The sequence below is a fragment of the Perognathus longimembris genome, chromosome 3, assembly GCF_023159225.1.
Source record: "Perognathus longimembris pacificus isolate PPM17 chromosome 3, ASM2315922v1, whole genome shotgun sequence".
Classification (NCBI taxonomy): Eukaryota; Metazoa; Chordata; class Mammalia; order Rodentia; family Heteromyidae; genus Perognathus; species Perognathus longimembris.
Window position 1 is genome coordinate 75,587,822 of NC_063163.1, and position 18,700 is coordinate 75,606,521.

General features: G+C 54.9%; 2 protein-coding genes across 4 annotated transcripts; one reads left to right on the forward strand and one right to left on the reverse strand.

Moving 5' to 3' along the window:
• Positions 1 to 718: 718 nt before the first annotated feature.
• On the forward strand, positions 719 to 5,303 carry Mvb12a (multivesicular body subunit 12A). 2 transcript variants are annotated; one of them, XM_048342538.1, is made up of 9 exons: positions 720 to 899; positions 989 to 1,087; positions 1,185 to 1,281; positions 3,072 to 3,198; positions 3,550 to 3,669; positions 3,750 to 3,856; positions 4,108 to 4,169; positions 4,850 to 4,906; positions 5,004 to 5,303. In XM_048342538.1, exons 1-9 carry the CDS (start codon positions 792 to 794, stop codon positions 5,064 to 5,066), a joined length of 840 nt encoding a protein of 279 aa, XP_048198495.1. In that variant the 5' UTR covers positions 720 to 791; the 3' UTR covers positions 5,067 to 5,303. The 2 variants fall into 2 exon arrangements, with proteins under 2 accessions (XP_048198496.1, XP_048198495.1); XM_048342539.1 differs by lacking the exon at positions 5,004 to 5,303 and having other exon boundaries at positions 719 to 899; positions 4,769 to 4,903.
• Positions 5,304 to 8,426: 3,123 nt separating this feature from the next.
• On the reverse strand, positions 8,427 to 13,005 carry Tmem221 (transmembrane protein 221). Of its 2 annotated transcripts, XM_048340891.1 has the most exons (4): positions 12,662 to 13,005; positions 10,529 to 10,614; positions 10,136 to 10,366; positions 8,427 to 9,605 (listed from the first exon to the last, which is right to left on the reverse strand). In XM_048340891.1, exons 1-4 carry the CDS (start codon positions 12,979 to 12,981, stop codon positions 9,550 to 9,552), a joined length of 693 nt encoding a protein of 230 aa, XP_048196848.1. In that variant the 5' UTR covers positions 12,982 to 13,005; the 3' UTR covers positions 8,427 to 9,549. The 2 variants fall into 2 exon arrangements, with proteins under 2 accessions (XP_048196848.1, XP_048196847.1); XM_048340890.1 differs by lacking the exon at positions 8,427 to 9,605 and having other exon boundaries at positions 9,890 to 10,366.
• Positions 13,006 to 18,700: the final 5,695 nt, after the last annotated feature.

Below are 18,700 nucleotides of genomic sequence, written 5' to 3' on the forward strand. Positions count from 1 at the left end.
CCATCTTTGCCTCTTGTCTTTTTTCTCTTGTCTTATATTTTTCCTTTTCTTTAATCCTCGCCCCCCTCATTCAGGATTCCTTTTCACTGCTGGCTGGCTGGGCAGGGTGGAGGTGGGAGAATCACAGTGGAGGCTGGCCTCCGGCTAAAGCTTGAGACTCTACCTACCTAAAAGATAAAACAGAGCCTGGCGCTGGTGGCTCACGCCTGTAATCCTAGCGGCTCTGGAGGCTGAGCTCTGAGGATCACGGTTCAAAGCCAGCCTGGACAGGAAAGTCTATGAGACTGTGTGGCTCAGTGAGCTGAAGAGCTCAGATTTAGGGCCCAGGCCTCGAGTTCAAGCCCCACGACCGACCAAAAAAAAAAAATAGAATGGCCGCACAGGTCCCGATGACTTCTTTCCCCATGAGCCCCCCAGAACTAGAGCTGAGATTGTCCCCAATTCCCTCCTGTTTTCCCGGGACTCGCCCAGGTTCGCCCTGTAGGGGAGGCTCCCGTCTCGAGGAATCCTGGGAAACGTAGTCCTGGCTGCTGAGACCGCCATTTCCCGGCGGAAGTAGCTGGGCGTGAAAAATCTTCCAAACCTTTTTCCGCAAACGTCGTCCGAGGGCGTGCCTGGGCGACGCGTCAGGGCGTGGCGACACAACCTCGCGCCATTGGGCAGCAGCCTTACGCGCACGCGCACCAGGGCTCCGTCCCTACCTCGCAAGAATTTCTGGGAGTTGTAGTCCCGCTCCTGTCGGAACTTCACCGTCGGAGGTCCGAGCCCTCCGGAGGCGCTAAGCTCTCGGGATGGATCCCGCACCCGAGCTCGCGCCCGCGCCCGCGCCCGACGCGGCGCCGCTGGCTGGCCTGGTCTGGTCGTCGGCCTCGGCACCCCCACCGCGGGGATTCAGCGCGGTGAGAGACGGCGGACCGGGCCGGGCCGGTCTGCGGTGGGCGGGCGGGCGGACGGGCTGGCGGACGGCTGACCCGCGTCCTCCCGGCAGATCGCCTGCACCGTGGAGGGCGCGCCCGCCAGCTTTGGCAAGGGTTTCGCGCAGAAATCCGGATACTTCCTGTGCCTCTGCGCCCTGGGCAACCTGGAGGTGAGTGGCGCCCCCTGCCCGCCCCTCCCGCCCCGCCTCGAGCCCCGCGCCCGCCAGGCGGTGAGCCCCGGGTCACGCCCACGCCCGCCCTGTGCAGAACCCGCAGGAGAACGTGCTGGTGGACATCCAGATAGTGGCTGACAAGAGCGCGCTCCCGCCCGGCTTCACCCCAGTCTGCGACCCTTTGGACGCCAGTAAGACCAGCGCCCGGCGCGGCCTGGCCCGCCCGGGGACGGGATGGGACGGGGACGGGCGGAGGCTGCCACCCGAACTTGCGGACCATGGACGCCACCCGCAGGGCCACCTCCTCCTATCCCAGCTTCACCCTGCCCACCTCTTCCCCACCGTCTCTTCTCACTTGCATCTGGGTTATAGGGGTATTCATTGATACTGGAACGGTCAGCTCTTCCGTAGAGAACAGATGATGTCTATGTCCTCCCTCCCTCCCTCCCTCCCTCCCTCCCTCCCTTCCTTCCTTCCTTCCTTCCTTCCTTCCTCCCTCTCCCCACTCCTTCCCTCCCTGCACTCTTGCTTATCACTGGGCTTAACTGGAGATAGTCCTGAAGACTTTCTGCCCAGTTTTGATCCTCCTCTGCCCAGGCTGGCTCTGAACCTTGATCCTGCAGGTCTCATCATCCTGAGTAGCAAAGGTTACAAGTATAGGCCACTGGCATCTGACTGGCTCCATTCTTTGCTTTTTTTTACATTTTTTTTCTTTGCTAGTTGTGGTGCTTGAACTTGGGGCCTGGACACTGTCCCTGAGCTTTTGCATTCAAGTCTAGCACTCTACCTCTGAGCCACAGCATGACTTCGGTTTTATGGTGGTTAATTGAACAGAAGAGTCTCATGGAGGAAGTGGAGCTGTGGCTCAAGTGGTAAAGCCTTGAGCTCAGAGATAGTGCCCAGGCTCTGAGTTCAAGCCCCAGGATCAGCAAAAATAAATAAAAAGATAAAGCTGAAGTAAATCTAGGAATGTGACTTAGTGGTAGAATGCTTGTCTAGCATGCATGAAGCCCTGTGTTCGATTCTCAGCACCACATATACAGAAAAAGCTGGAAGTGGTGCTGTGGCTCAAGTGGTAGAGTACTAGCCTTGAGTAAAAAGAAGCCAGGATAACAAGTTGGATAAGGAATGTATGCACTGCCTTATGTATGAAACTGTAGCCCCTCTGTACATTACTTTGACAATAAAGAAAAGAAAAGAAAAGAAAAGAAAAGAAAAAGAAGCCAGGAACAGTGCCCAGGCCCTGAGTTCAAGCCCCAGGACTGGCAAAAAAAAAAAAAAAGAGCATCACTGATTTTCCTGCTGGGGCTGGCTTCCAACCTTGATCCTCAGATCTCACCCTCCTGAATAACTGGGATTACAGACCTGAGCCACCAGCTCCTGGCTTTCTTTTTTACAATTGTTTTAAAAGTGTGGAAACCGGGCTGGGGATATGGCCTAGTGGCAAGAGAGCTTGTCTCGTATACATGAGGCCCTGGGTTTGATTCCCCAGCACCACATATATGGAAAATGGCCAGAAGGGGCGCTGTGGCTCAGGTGGCAGAGTGCTAGCCTTGAGCGGGAAGAAGCCAGGGACAGTGCTCAGGCCCTGAGTCCAAGGCCCAGGACTGGCCAAAAAAAAAAAAAAGTGTGGAAACCCTTCTGACCTCACCAGTTGTATAAAAACAGGCCTTGGCTGGATTTGGCAAAGGAACTGAAGGAACTGCTGCCCTCTGGTGTCAAGAACCGGGAGGTTTGGAAGAGTAGGAGGGACTCAGCTCTGAGCTAGCCTGCCATGTCCCTGCCCATCACCAATCTGCTCCAGCAGCTTTGTCCAGTCCCCTCCAATGACTCTACTTGTGATGTGACACCTTCCCCTGTGCTGACGAAGCTAACAGGACGGTCTTTCCCTGTGCCAAGCTGTTCAAACAGCATCAGTTGGCCTCACACTTGAGCCATCTTGGGGCACTCTCATCTCTGTCCCTGCTCTCTATCACTCCAGAGGCCTCTGTGTCCAAGAAGAAACGAATGTGTGTGAAGTTGATGCCCCTGGGGGCCGCAGACGTGGCTGTGTTTGATGTTCGTCTGAGTGGGAAGACTAAGACTGTACCCGGATACCTACGAGTTGGGTAGGTTGCCTGGGCCAGCCTGCCTACCACTCCTTCCCTACCCTGCTTGCTCCAGCCCTTCAGCCTCCCTCCAGCCCTCTTCCTCCTCCCCCCTCCCCCCCACTCCCCATGTGCCAGTTCTTCATACCAGTTCAGGGACAGCTGTATGTCATGTGGGTCAGCAAGGAGCCAGTGAGGTGGGGTGTGTAGCAGGGGATGCCAACTGCACCCAGCACTGTTAGTATGCATTTCAGGTTGAGCATCATCTCAAATGGTGGTCACATCGAGGCCTGGGTCCCCAACAGCTCCAGGTGGTTCCCCCCCAGCCCTGGCTATATTGTGGGCCACTATCTCATCTTTCTCCTGTTCCAGGGACATGGGTGGCTTTGCCATCTGGTGCAAGAAGGCCAAAGCCCCAAGGCCAGTGCCCAAGCCTCGAGCACTCAGCCGTGACATGCGGGGCCTCTCCCTGGATCACTCCAACCAGCCCAGGTAAGTCCTTGGGGATCGGGGGTGGGGGGAGGGTCAGGAACTGGCAAGGCCTGACCATGGTCATTGCACCCATCCACCAGCAAAAGCAGCTTGCCCGAGAGAACGCTGGCTAGGCTGGGCTCCCGGGCATCCACGCTACGAAGGAGTGACTCCATCTATGAGGTGTCCAGCCTCTACGGGATCTCAGGTGAGCACAGAGGGGAAACAGAGGCACTATGGGGCTGTAATTAGCCCAGGATGATATCCCTGAGGAGCCAGAGTGGGTCCAGGCCTGTCCTCCATCCGTACCACCCCCAAGTCTGTAAGCTTTCCTGAGGTGCTGCAGGTGGAGCCAGTGGTCCAGCACACACCCGCACAGGCAGCCCTGGGGGCTGTGGGGCTGGGGTGAGGGCAGGCAGCAAGATGCCTCAGCTCCTTCCCTGACTTGATTTCTTCCAGCCATGGATGGGGTTCCTTTCACGCTGCACCCCCGATTTGAGGGCAAGGGCTGTGGCCCCCTGGTGAGTTGGGGTCTTGGGGAGTCTGGGGTTGCTCTACTCCCTGCTGCCATTGCAACCCAGTGTCCTGCATGGAGGTCCTGGGCTAAGGAAGAGCACTGAGTAAAGTGGGCGCCAGAGGTCTCCATCCCAGACTAGGGGGATAGGAGGGTCTCTAGTCCCAGAACGGGGGGCAGGAGGGCCTCTAGTCCCAGAATGGGGGGATGGGAGGACCTCTAGTCCCAGAATGGGGGTGTATAGGAGGTTCTGTAGTCCCAGAATGGGGGGTAAAAAAGGGTCTCTTGTCTCAGAAAGGGGAGATGCAGGAGGGTCTCTAGTTATAGAATAGGGGTACAGAAGGGCCTCTAGCTCTAGAATGGGAGCAGGAGGATCTGTAGCTCTAGAATGGGGAGCAGGAGGTCAGTAATGCTGTGATCAGATGCTGGACCTGCAGCTTCTGAGGAGGTGGGGAGAGCCCACCCAGCAAGTGGAGAGATGGGGGCCTAAAGATGAAAGGGGAGCTGGCCCCACGGTCACGCCTGTAATCCTGAACTCAGGAGGCAGACAGAAGCATAGTGAGTTCCAGGCCAGCCTGGGCTACAGAGACCTTGTCTCAAAACTAGACAGAAAATAGGAAGAAGAAAGGGAATAGGGGTCCCAAGTGGGGCCCCAGTGGAGACTAACCTTCCCTTGCTTGCTGTTAGGCATTCTCCACCTTCGGGGACCTGACCATCAAGTCACTGGCAGACATTGAGAAGGAGGTGAGTCATGGGTATGGCAGTGAAGGAAGGGGTTCCAGTCACCCTGCAGGCCTGTCACCTCCCAGCTGAACCCCTTCCCCACACTGTGTCCCCCCAGTATAACTATGGCTTTGTGGTGGAGAAGACAGCTGCTGCCCGTCTGCCCCCCAGCGTCTCCTAGTGGCAGAAGCCAGGCCTGCAACAACCCACCGCCACGTGGCTTGCTGCCATGACCATCCTCCAGCCCTTAGCCCATCCTGCTACCAGAGCTGAGGCTGGGGTGTGGGGAGGCTGGTCTCCCGACCTGGTGCTACAGGCCTGGGCGGGGGAGGGGCTAGGCCAGAACCTGTGCCTTCAGTGACGTGTCCAAACTGCCACCTGTAGCATGCTGCAGCTCTGGTAATAAACACTACCTGGCTTACCTGGTGCTGGTCCTTCTCAAGCAGGTGGGGAACCCATTTCGTGGAGTAGAAGGGAGCTGAGGACCAGGGAAGGAGGGAGCAGGACCCACAGCACCTATTCTACAGTGAGGGCTACCATTGCTGGAATGCTGACTGCACCCCACTCTACATCTGGCAGATAGGAAAATAGAGGCTGGTGTGGTAAGGCCACAGCTGAGATGGGAGTCCTGGGCAGATCACCCAAGCATAGACGCCATGTTTAAACCCCTACACACAGGCTCTGAGGAAGGGAGAGGACAGTGGTGGCAAATGGATGGCAGAGTCCTTCCTCCCAGGTCTGTAGTGCCTGCCAGGCTTGGCAGTTTAGCCACAGCTGCAGGCCACGCAGGAAGACTTGCCACCCACCACCCAGGGCTGGGGACAGGAACCACAGTCTGCAGGTTGTGGCCCAGCTGGGCCCAGAAGCCCCACTCAGCTCACCACTCACTAGGCAGACCAGACCCCTGGGGCCCAAGGGAGGTGCCAACTCCAGGGGCTTACGTCAGCACTGGCTTGGGGGCAGGGGGTGGAAAGTGGGGCCCAGGGCTGCCTGGAGGGTACACATGGACCCATCCAGTGACACAGAAAAACTTCTGATTGTGTTCAAGATTTGAGAGGAGCGCTCCACCCCAAACACAGGAGCCAGTGGATATTTGCAGTCTGGGAGCAGGGTGGGAGGCCTGGGTGCAAAGTGCCAAAGGGGGCCAGGGTGGAGGGACTTGCTGCCTCCACAGGGCTATGGCTGAAGACAGGCCATGGGGCACCAAGGGGTGAGAGTGGCTTGAACTCAACCTGGCAGGATTCTTGCTGAGGCTCTGCTGGGCGGGAGGAGTCTAGGAGAAACCTATCTGGCCTTGCTTTCTGAGTGGGGAGGCAGCCCTGCTGGGCAGCGATGAAGCCAGTGAGCTGCCTAGACAGCTGTGGCCTCTGCACTGCTGTGGCACCCACCAGTATTGGGGTATTGGACACTGGCCCTGGCGCTGTGGAATCCAATCCAACTGGGAAGCAAAGGCTGACTGTTCTGTCTCCAGGCTTGCAAGCTCCCCAAAACCATCCTGGATCACTTCCCTGGGTGTCAGTGGAGGCCAGGGCCTCCTGGTAACCCGTGCTATCCCGAGTCCACTGAGGCCTCTGCCATCCCCCAGCAAGATCCCATCCCTGGAGCCCAGCCACCTGCTTCATCCCAGGCCTGGGGAACACCCCACGGGCTTGCCCAGCAGCCTGCACCTGTCCCAAGTGCCAAGTCAGAGCAGACCCAGGCTGCCCCCCACCCCACACTTCTGCCTGGTCCACCCTGGCCATTCCAGGCCGTTGCCTCTGCCTCTGGCTCATGGCCAGCAGGGTGAGCTCCTGGGTGTTGGCGCTACCTCCGCCAGGACAGCTCCCATGTGGGTCTGAGCCCACCTCAGTTCCATCCAGGCCCACAGCCTAGTGGACGGTGCAGCCACATTGAGGTCGGGGGCCTTGCCCCTCACTTCCTGTCCTACATGTCAGTCATCTCTGGCACTGCCCCCGTGCTCATTTCCAGATGTCCTACATGTCAACCATCTCTGGCAAGGCTCCCACGGGTTGATGCTGTGCTCATCTCCAGCGGGGCTGACAGGACGAAGCCTTGCAGGGTGCTGGCCCTGCTGACAGCACTGTGTGTCACAGAACAAGATCCGCTGTCTACACAAGGAGCCCTTGTAAATGGCTGAATGGCAGGACAGCCGAAATCCTCTCCACAGTAGTGAAGCACTGGGAGGTTGGTCCCATGCCGGCCAGCCCCAGCTAGCACAGAGCTAGTGGGTTGCTTGCTGTAGCACAAATCAGGCCCAGCCTGCCGTGTAAGGTTTCTTCAATGCCTGGCCTGGCCTCCACTCAGCAGGACACTGACCCTGGCTTGTGTTGCTTTGCTGTTTGACAAAGCTGTGCTTGGGTGGGCAGGAGGCCAAAGGAGGAAGCCAGGTGTGATCCTGTGACTGCCCCAGTGGCTCTGCCTGGCTCCCTGGTGTCTCTGCACCGGGACTGCCAAGCCTAGATCAGGTGTCAGAGTCAGGGCCAAGTGCTTGGCTCCAGCCCCGGGATGGGCCTCAGCTGAAATAGGATGGTGCTAGCAGCCAGCACCCCTCCTGAGCCTGCACGTGAGAACCTTGCAGGATCAGGAGGATGTGGGGACCAGAGGATGGGGAGCTGGTGAGGGACCCACAGTACAGAATTAAGGAGGTGCTGCTTCTGCTCTGGGGTTCAGCCTGCACCAACCTTGAACCCCAGCCTTCCCCCACACCTGGATGTAACCAGACCCTCAGCTCTGAACACACACTGTCTTGTGAATGACCTCATTCCTTGGACCTTAGTATCCCTATGTGCAGAGCAGGTTGTCCTGGGGGCCACTAAAGCCAGTTAGGGGCTTGCTATACTGGAACCTGAGCTTGTGACCCCGGGCCCAAATGGCAGGGCTCCCTGAACTCTAAGAAGGAACTGGGTGACAGGTGAGGAAAGAGACCATCTTCAGCCATCTTTGGGGTGCAGACATGAGCTATATACTTACATAGACCCGGGCCTGGGGCCATGGAGGGAGGCACAGAACCATTCAACAGTCCTGGTCAAGAATGGCCCTGTGGGGCTGGGGATATAGCCTAGTGGCAAGAGTGCCTGCCTCGGATACACGAGGCCCTAGGTTCGATTCCCCAGCACCACATATACAGAAAACGGCCAGAAGCGGCGCTGTGGCTCAAGTGGCAGAGTGCTAGCCTTGAGCGGGAAGAAGCCAGGGACAGTGCTCAGGCCCTGAGTCCAAGGCCCAGGACTGGCCAAAAAAAAAAAAAAAAAGAATGGCCATGGCCCTGTGGGTCACCATTTTAGTCCTTAGGCTCTGGAGAAGTCATCACGGTCATCACTGGTCAGGATAGATGGGTCCCCGTTGTCTGGTGAGGGTCCTCAGGGGTGGTTTTGTTCCCCATAAAGATGGTGCTCAGCTGGGCATTGGTGGCTCACACCTGTAATCCTAGCTAATCAGGAGTCTGAGATCTGAGGATCTTGGTTCAAAGCCAGCCAGGCAGAAAATTCCATGAGACTCTTCTCCAATTAACCATCAGAAAACCAGAAGTGATGCTGTGGCTCGAGTTGGTAGAGCACTTGAGTTGAAGAGCTCAGGGCAGCGCCTTGGCCCCGAATCCAAGCCCCACAGCATGCACACGCACAAAGATGGTGCTGAGCACTGCTTGGCCCTGCCCCTCCCAGACTCTGCAGAGAGAAGCATCTGGGCTCAACTAGATGGAGTCGGCGGTGCCAAGCTTCCTCTTACTTGTGTCCATCTCACGGCCCCCACAGCAGCTGTGAGCAGAAAGTACCAGGTATGTGAGAGTACAAACCCTTGTTTTGCAACAGGGTGGCACTGCAGCCCAGGCTAGTCCAGAACCTGTGGCCCTCCCGCCTCGACCCACATATGCCCGAGGCAGACACCATTCTGGGTGTGGTGGTGCATGTCCCTTTCTACTGTGTGCAGCTTCTAGAGGCTCTGGGAGGTGGCAGCCAGGCAGTACCCACCAAGGCCTGCCCAGCAGAAGTGTTGGGCTATCTCCCCAGAGGGTGAGCCCAGGCCTCTACCATCTGCAGCTGACCTTTCTCTGCTGCACCCTGGGTCCTGGGGACCCTGCATGGCCCAGGGGCACAGGCTGAGGGACCTCTGGGGATAGCTCTCCATTTGGGGTACAAATGGTACCAAACCTGTGCACCCCAGGAAATTCATGTGTGAAGATCCACAGGACCTGGGGTTCCACAAGAGTCGTGTGCCCAGGGACCCCAGCTCCTGGCACCCACTTGTCTGCGGCACATGGGAGAGTGGGCTGGGACTGGATTTCAGTGGTGCAAGCCAAAAGGGGCCAGGTCACCAGAGATGCTGCGCCTGCCAGGTAGCTTGGAGACAGTGGCCACAAATTGAGCACCAAGCATTTACAGCCCCCCTGGCAGCTTCCATGGAGACCCAGGTCTCTGGCTTAGGACTGGGAGTTGGTCCCTTTTCTCACTGTACAGATAAGGAAGCAGGGGGCAGAGAGGCGGCATGCCTGGAGTTGATGGCCTGCCCCACATCCTGCTCCTGTCTTGGGCTTCTCTGATCTCAGCACACAAGGGTCCGTGTTCAGTCCCCAGGCCATGGTAGGCATCAGAATGTCCAAGGTTGAGCCATCCATCAGCATCATGGGTCTTATGGGGGACTCTAGGTGTGAGTCCCGCCGCTGGTGCTCAGAACTGGGACCCCTGCCGTGTCACTGCCCCTTGTGGGACTCCGGTTCCCTCATCTGCGAAATAGATGGAGACATGAGGAGATTAATACCTAAGCCCCACCCTAGCCACCTAGGAAGAATTTCATTCCTTCGTGTTTCCCAGCTTCCCTGGCATCAAGGCCAGCCCCATCAGATGCAGCCAGCCAGGGAAGGCCCAGGTCCTGGCAGCCATCTTGCAAGCCAAACCCCAGGGATGCTGAGTGGAGAGAAACAAACCCCCTCCGCTCTGAGCTGAGCCTGGATGCCTGCCAAGCCCACAGTCCTAGTGCTACCCTGCCCCAGGTCTCTACCCGATGCCTGGGCTCACACCAGCGTGGAGTCCTTCCCTGGGCCCCCCAGCTTGTGGCCCAGCACAGCTTGCATCTCAAGAGTGACCCCATGCCAGTGTCCTGAGCCGGCTAGCAGTGTCTGCGGCCCGAGGGGGGACTCGGGCAGGCTGCTGCCCCGCCCTCCCCCTAGGGCTGCAGGCACTATGGCAGTGGCCCTGGGCCCTGGGGAACCCCCAGACTCCAGGCAAAGTGCATAGGGGAGACAGGGGCTGGTACCCTGCTGGAGCTGAGCCCTGGAGCCCGCCCTGGGGACTTCGGCAGCACGGGCAGGGTCGTCTTCTAAGTATGCTGGGGACAGATCGTGGGGACCACACCGGGTGGCCCGTGCAGCTCGAAGCAGAAGGTAGGTCAGCATGGCCACCAGGACCAGAGCGCCTGAGCCCAGCACAGATGCTGCAGCGGCTCCTGTCTCGATCTCAAACAGCAGCAGGGCATAGATGGACAGCGCTGGGGAAGACAGTTCTCGGTTATACAGAGGGACACTGGTGACAGAAAGGAGCCCAGGGCCCAGAGGAAGGGCATGGTGGAGCCCAGAGGCAGTGGCCCGACCTAGAGCCACTTCCCACCCAGCCCAGCATCCTGTGCCCCAGACACTGTCCCCACACACACCTGCCAAGTAGACAGAGATGCCACAGCAGAATAGGCCCAAGGCCGCATGCCTCACCCCACGGCAGTCATAGAAAAACCAATCAGACCTGGGACACAGGGGCACAGGAGAAAAAAAGGGGCTCAGAAGATGGAGCTGGTGGAAAGGCCACCAAGGAGAGAGAGGGAGAAGAGCCCAAAGGAGATGGGACAGCCTTCAGGAATGAAAGGTGTAGGGCATACCACCATGCATCTACTGGCTTTCTCTCCCACCTATGCCCACTCACCCATCTACAGATCCATTCACAAATCCATCCATCCACCACCCACCCACCTATCCATCCATCCATCCACTGCTCACCCATGCAACCACACATCCACTCACTCTTCCACACATCCATCCGCCTGTTCCCCTATCCATACACTCATCTACCCACCCATTCACCTGTCCAGCCTTGTCCATCTGTCTGTCCATCCAACCCTGTCCACCTGTTTGCCAACCATCCCTCTTTCCCTTAGTCCATGCCACACATCAGTCCACTCAAACATCTAGACTCCTGATGCAGCTGTAAGCACAAGCTCTGTTTACTAGGCTCTGATTTCCACCTTCAGAGCGCATGCTCCCAAGGGAGGTTAGCTTCTGCTCGGGTTGTCAAGAGCAGGGCCGATGCAAATTGGAGCATGCTTCTGTCCTGCTTGCCGTCCACCCACACAAACACCAGTGGAGCAAAAGTTGCCTCCTTCTTGCTCTCCTGGGCATCTCTCTCCCTGCCCCTATTTTATAGATTGTGACCAGAGGGAAATATTCCCACTTGAGTCCTAGCCCCTCCCTACTCTCCATGGCATCACCACAGGGCTGGGGTCCCCACATGGTTCCATCCCTTCCTGCATGTGCTTCTCTCCCTCCAGTCTTACCATCTACCATGATCTCCCTCTATCCCCCCCCATCCATGTAAGTGTGCCCCAGGCACTTTGCACATGCCCAGGAACAGTCCCACAGATCTCCTGCCTCTTTTTCACCTGCAAGTCTCGACTGAGCTCCCCCTGACTCTCCCTTCTTCCCTCTCTCACTTTCTTTCCTTCCCAGTATCCATCACCTTCTTTTTTTTTTCTTCCAGAGCTGAGGACCAAACTCTGGGCCTTGTGCTTGCCAGGCAGGCGCTAAATCCCCAGCCCCAACCTTCTGATATTAACAGTGTGTTTTTAGATACTGTAGTTTGAGGCAGGACCTTGAGCGCACTCAACTTACTTGCTGGACAAGTGCTCTATGACCTGAGCCACCTCCAGCTCTGCTGTTTTTCCTGGTAGTTTTGGAGATGGAGTCTCCTGGACTTTTCTGCCTGGGCTGATCTCAGATCAAGATCGTCCTACACTCAGCCTCTTACAGAGCTAGAATTACAGGCACGAGCCACCAGCCCCAGTCTAACCTAGTTTTAAGGGCCTGGTCAGATTTCTTCCCTGTGGTATCCCTTGTTAGCCCTAGCTCCAACCCCCTGCAGACTGTTCAGCCCAGGTTTGGAGAGGGGGACAGTTGAGCTTCCAGGCTCCTTGGGAAGATGGAGCCTACTTTGCTAGGGTCTGCTCTCCAGTCCCGTAGAGGGCTCCCTCTGCTGGTACCCATTGCACCCTAGACTCTGCGTCCCTCCCCAGAATCCCAGAGAGAGGCCGGGTAGCTGGAGGGCGGGACCCTTGGCCCAGTCACCCACTGTTCCTGGCAGAGGCTTCTCCGACAGAGGTGTCCTCACAGCCACGCTCAGGTCCTAGGCCAGGGCGCCGGCGGGAGCTGGACCACAGTCAAGGTGAGATCCAGCTCACTTGTATCCAAGCCAGTTTGGAGACTAGCAGCCACCCTAAGACACAGTTAAACTTGGGGAGCCACCGGGCTGGGGTGCAGCCAGGGGTGGGACTTTCTTTTGGTGGAGCTCAAGGGAGGAAGGGCAGGAGTGGGCTGCCGACTTGGCTAAGCAGAGAGCGTTAGCGCCCGAAACAATCCGGACCTGCTCGCTTGAGCCCTCGGCCGGACCTCAGTTTCCTCACCGGTGGATACAGCTGTTGAAAGAGTCGGACATCCTGGGGAGTCCGGGGAAAAGAAGAGAGGAAGGCAGCCATCTCCCTCCCGAAGCCCGAGGTGGCCCAGGGCCAGGCCAGTTCTCCTACCTGCCGGGGCCGGGTCCCCGCGCCAGCTCGGCGCCTATGTGGCCGCAGAGGCCCGTGAGCAGCAGGCAGGTGAGGCCCAGCACCAGCGCCAGCGCGGCCAGCGCGGCGGCCAGCGGCAGCAGCGCGCCCGCCGCGTCCTCGGGCAGCCCGGGGCCCGCGCCCGGCCCCACGCCCCGCGCCCCGCGCCGGGACCCTCTCAGCTCCGCACGCCCCGCCTGCAGCTGGAACAGCAGCTGCGCGCCCAGCGCCGCCAGCACGGCCGCAGGGATGCCCAGCTGGGTCAGTGCGGCCAGCACGCGGCCGCCGTAAGCGCGAGCCATGGCGGGGCTCCGAGAGGGCGCGAGGACTCCGACGCGCCAGTCCCGCGCGCGGCCAGGGGACGCGATGCTGGAGCGCGGCGGAAAGTTGGGACCCTGGGTTTCTTCTCTGCGGGGCCCCGCGGGGCCCCCGGCTGATCTTCGCGACGGGAAGGGGGCGGGGCGGGAAGGGGGCGGGGCCAGAGGCGAGTAGAACACCGGGCGAGCGCTAGATTGGACGAGGGCTACTGTGGGGCAGGGAGGGGGCGTGGCCTAAGAGCAGAGCTGTGACGCGTGAGGGTGTGGCTCAGAGGCGGGGCGGGACCTACAGCTGGCGCTAGATTGGACAGGGGCGGGACAGAGGCGTGGCCTGAGAAGAGCTGGGCTCCGAAGTGTACCCGACATGGGGCGTGGCCTGGAGCGCAAGCTAGACTGCACCGGGCCGGCTTTGGGGTGGGCCAGAGGCGTGGTTTGCAAAGGGGCGAGGACTTGTTGGAGCGGGACAGCTGATTTCAGGCTGATTTCTTTGGTGGAGCTTTAACATACATGCCTCCCCTCTGCCGCTGCCAGCACCGATTTTATTATATTTTTCAAAAACACATAGAGGAAGAAAAATATAAAAAAAATAAAATAATATATGAGGAAAAAAATAAACAAAAATAAAATAAAATAAAAAAACAAACAAAAACACATGGAGGTGAGGCGGCGGTGATTCACGCGTGTAATCTTGGCTACAACTCAGGAGACTGAAATCTGATGATCGCGGTTCAAAGCTAGCCTAGGCAGCAAAGTTCATGACTCTCATCTCTTAACTGCCAAAAAGCCAGAAGTGGAGCTGTGGCTCAAGTGGTAGAGCGCCAGCCTTCAGTGAAAAAGCTCAGGGACAGTGCCAGGCCCTGAGTTCAAGCCCCAGGAATAGCACACACACGAAATACATATGAAGAGATTCTTAAAAAGTTCTCTGGGGGTTGGGGGGCTGGGAATATGGCCTAGTGGCAAGAGTGCTTGCTTTGCATACATGAAGCCCTGGGTTCAATTCCCCAGCACCACGTACACAGAAAGTGGCCAGAAGTAGTGCTGTGGCTCAAGAGATAGAGTGCTAGCCTTGAGCAAAAAAGAAGGCAGGGACAGTGCTCAGGCCCTGAGTCCAAGCCACAGAACTGGCAAAAAAAAAAAAAAAAAAAGAAGTTCTCTCCGGGGCTGGGAATATGGCCTAGTGGCAAGAGTGCTTGCCTCCTACACATGAAGCTCTCGGTTTGATTCCCCAGCACCACATATATGGAAAACGGCCAGAAGGGGCACTGTGGCCCAGGTGGCAGAGTGCTAGCCTTGAGTGGGAAGAAGCCGGGGATGGTGCTCAGGCCCTGAGTCCAAGGCCCAGGACTGGTCAAAAAAAAAAAGTTCTCTCCGCGGCTGGGAATATGGCCTAGTGACAAGGGTGCTTGCCTCATATACATGAAGCCCTGGGTTTGATTCCCCAGCACTACATATATAGAAAAAGCCAGACGTGGTGCTGTGGCTCAAGTGGTAGAGTGCTAGCCTTGAGCACAAAGAAGCCAGGGACAGTGCTCAGGCCCTGAATTCAAGCCCCAGGACTGGCAAAAAAAAAAAAAAAGTTTTCTTTCTGTGATTTACCCAGGGATGCTGCAATCTGCTCTGATTTCCCCTCTGTTCACCTTCAAGACGGAGAAAATGAGGTCCCCCTGGGATGCTTGCCCCAGTTGTTGTTCTTCTCACAGAATATTATTTATTTATTTATTTATTGCCAGTCCTGGGCCATGAACTCAGGGCCTGAGCACTGTCCCTGGCTTCTTTTTGCTCAAGGCTAGCACTCTACCACTTGAGCCACAGTGCCACTTCTGGCCTTTTCTTGGTTTTTTTTTTTTTTTTTTTTTGTTTTTTGTTTTTTGGCCAGTCCTGGGCTTGGACTCAGGGCCTGAGCACTGTCCCTGGCTTCTTTTTGCTCAAGGCTAGCACTCTGCCACTTGAGCCACAGCGCCACTTCTGGCTGTTTTCTATATATGTGGTGCTGGGGAATCGAACCCTGGGCTTCAGGTATACGAGGCAAGCATTCTTGCCACTAGACCATATTCCCAGCCCAATTTTTTTTTTTTTTTTTTGGCCAGTCCTGGGCTTGGACTCAGGGCCTGAGCACTGTCCCTGGCTTCTTTTTGCTCAAGGCTAGGACTCTGACACTTGAGCCACAGCGCCACTTCTGGCTGTTTTCTATATATGTGGTGCTGGGGAATTGAACCCAGGGCTTCATGTATACAAGTCAAGCACTCTTGCCACTAGACCATATTCCCAGCCCCAGGAGCGTGGGGGGGGGGGGGGGGAGTGCCTCAGAGATTGATGCATGGGGAATTAAGTTCAAGACCAGCCTGGGGTACATATCAAATTTAAGGTTAGCCTGAGTGAGCAACTGAGATCCTATCTCAACCCTCCACCCATCCCCCTTGCTGTGGTTTCCTTAACTGATTAAGTTGAGCTGGAGAAATAGCTATCCAAGTGCTTGACTCCATCTTAAGTTCAATTACCTATTTTTTGGAGGTGTGAGTTAGGGTGTCACATGTTTTTCTTTCTGTCTGTTTCCAGTCAAGGTTATTTCTTAACTCCTGGGTAGCCTGGAACTTTCCCTCTCTCTGCCTCTGCTCTCCAGTGCTGGGCTCACAGGCACACCACCACCTCTGACTTCAGCTGCGTTACCTTTTTGTTGTTGGGTAAAAGTCTCCATAGTAAATGCATGTTGTGTTTTCTCCCATTCTCCGTGCTGTCTTCTCATTCTATTTCTGAGAAGCACTGCTTCAATGTGTCTGGGGAAAAGGGTCAGCCCAAAGAGCAGCGTTTCTGTGGCTGCTCAGTGTGTCTCTGTCTGTGCTCACGTCTGCTTTATGTGTGTCAGTGCCCTCCTCACCAGTATGCCTCTGGCTGTGAACAGACATGAGGTGCCTCTGGCCCCCAGCCTCCTTCTGCCCTCCCTCTACTCATACTGCCCACCATAGCTGGGCCTTTTAGTCACCATGGGCACACTAATGCTTTCCAGAGGTATTTACATCTCATTTGCAAATTGACTCCGCCCCACAAATGCACCACACGACCCACTGCCAGGGAGCTCCACGTGCAAAGCAAATTGGTCCATGCAGAAAGCAAGTCTTGCTCAGCCTTCTTGGCTGACATGCCAAGTAGACTTAGTAAGGAAGTGACTGCTTTGCTGTGACAAACCCAGAGTTCTTATTTTACATAGTTACTGACCTCCTTAGGGATCCTGGGGATTCCCCCCCTCCCCCTACCCAGGGCAGTGAAGCCCTCGCTGGCCAGCTGGGGTCCTAGAACACATGGAACCAAAGGGTGAGATACAGTCCATGAAAAATGTGAGCACAGCTCACGTCTGTAATCCAAGCTACTCAAGAGGCTGAGGTCTGAGGATCACGGCTGGAAGCCAGCCTGGACAGGAAAGTCTGTAAACTCCAATTAACTACCAGAAGCCAGAAATGGAGCTCTGACTCAAGTGGTAGAGCGCCAGCCTTGAGCACAAAAGCTGGGGACAGCACCCAGGTGCAGAGGTCAACACACAGGAATGGCGTGTGTGTGCGTGCACGCGCGCGCTCACGCGGGCACACACACACACACACAGAGGAAAATCTGAATGGATCCAAAAAATATGGTACCTTTACACAATGGAATACTACATAGCGATTAGGAATAGTGAAATATTGTTATTCGCAGGGAAATGATCAGAACTTGAACAAATAATGTTGAGCGAGACAAGCCTAGAACACAGAAAACAAAGGGGCATGATCTCCCTGATATATGACTGTTAAGAAAGGGTGACGGAGAGACAGTAGAGACCAGGTCTGTGAAACCAAAAACTGCTTGTCAAATGGTATTTCACACAGGATTGGGGCAGTAACCCAACATTATGTAACCAAAACCAAACAACTACTCAACATATAAAGGTCAAAAATTGACCTCTCAGTAGAATACAATAGCTCAAAAGCTATGTATGTACGTTCATATTAAGACTACTGTCCCCAGGTCCTGAGTTCAAACCCCACAGCTAACAACAACAAAAAAGAATTTAATAAAAGCCTAAAGTATTTTTCATATAAAACTGCTTCAGGCAATTAGTAGAATATACAATGGAGTGTATCCCCTAATGGGTCTTAAATTTTAATGATGCCTCTGCCTCTAGTGTGATCTGCCACCTCAGTTTACCTGAGGCAAGTCATGCCATCATGTGTTATGATGTAAGGGACATACACATTGCAGCCTGGGCTTTCTTGGTGCTGGAGAGAATACGCAAGTTTTTTTTTTTTTTTTTTTACCTTGCATACCTCTTTGCTTTCCTGTTTGTGAAAGGCTCACAAATCTATAGTAAACAAAGTCATCTCTGCAAGACTGAATAAATTAGATATAGTTGTAATAATTCTTTTCTTGTGCCAGTAGTGGGGCTTGAACTCAGGGCCTGAGCTTTTCCACTCAAGGATGGTGCTCTACCACTTGAGTCACACTTCCACTTCTGGCTTGTTGGTGGCTAAATAAGAATCTCATGACTTTCCTGCTTGACTGACTCTGAACCTCAGTTCTCAGATCTTGGCCTTCTGGGTAGCTAGGATTATAGATATGAGTCAATGGCACTCAGCTTCTAATAATTCTAATTTCTCCCAATGTTTCCTCATTTATAAACAAAAGTGGATGCAATAAAAGTTGTCATCATGCTATATTTTTATATAATGAAGGTCTTTTCAGGTTAAATATTTATAGTGATCTCAGAGAAGTTAGCTCTTCTCATTTTTCAAATAAGCTTCCAGATTCTACTAAATAAAATGGACTCGGCATAGCATTTTAATAAAGATAATGTTTTTTTTCTGTAAATACTTTCCAAATATGTATTTGTTTTACATCATGAATTATTTGAAAAGTCAGAGAGAAGTTTATTAAGTGATTTTTGAAGGCTGGATGCAAGTATCTTATAACTAACCATAGTAAGGGGTCTGGATGATATAGAAATGTATTGTGTTTGAATTTAAATGCATGTAGAAATACAGAAAACATTTACTGCTTTCTAATTTGCATTTAGACACTATAGCACACAAAATAAACATTTTGAACAGAAAAAAAAAAGAATAAACTGGGCTGCAGTCTTGAGTTACAGTCTTGAGCTGCAGACCTCCCGAACCCCCCCCCCCCAAAAAGACTACTGTCGACATATTGTCTAATGTCGACATTACATTTAAAGCCCTAGGCGAATTTCCTTTGGCCACGTGGATACTGTATATGTTCTTGATACATTGTGTATTGTATATATGGCTACCTGACCTAGGGAAGGGAAAGAAAAACAGGGTGTAAGATATCACAAGAAATGTACACACTGGGGGCTGGGGATATGGCCCAGTGGCAAGAGTGCTTGCCTCGTATACATGAAGCCCTGGGTTCAATTCCCCAGCACCACATATACAGAAAACGGCCAGAAGTGGCGCTGTGGCACAAGTGGCAGAGTGCTAGCCTTGAGCAAAAAGAAGCCAGGGACAGTGCTCAGGCCCTGAGTCCAAGCCCCAGGATTGGCAAAAAAAAAAAAAAAAAAAAATGTACACACTGCCCTACTATGTAACTGTACCTTTTTTGCACAACACCTTGTCAAAAAATTTGTGTTCAATTAATAAATAAATTTAAAAAAGAAAAGAAAAATGGGAATGTTCCAGGCCCCGCCCTGATGCTCCGCCCCTCCCCGCCAGGCCACACC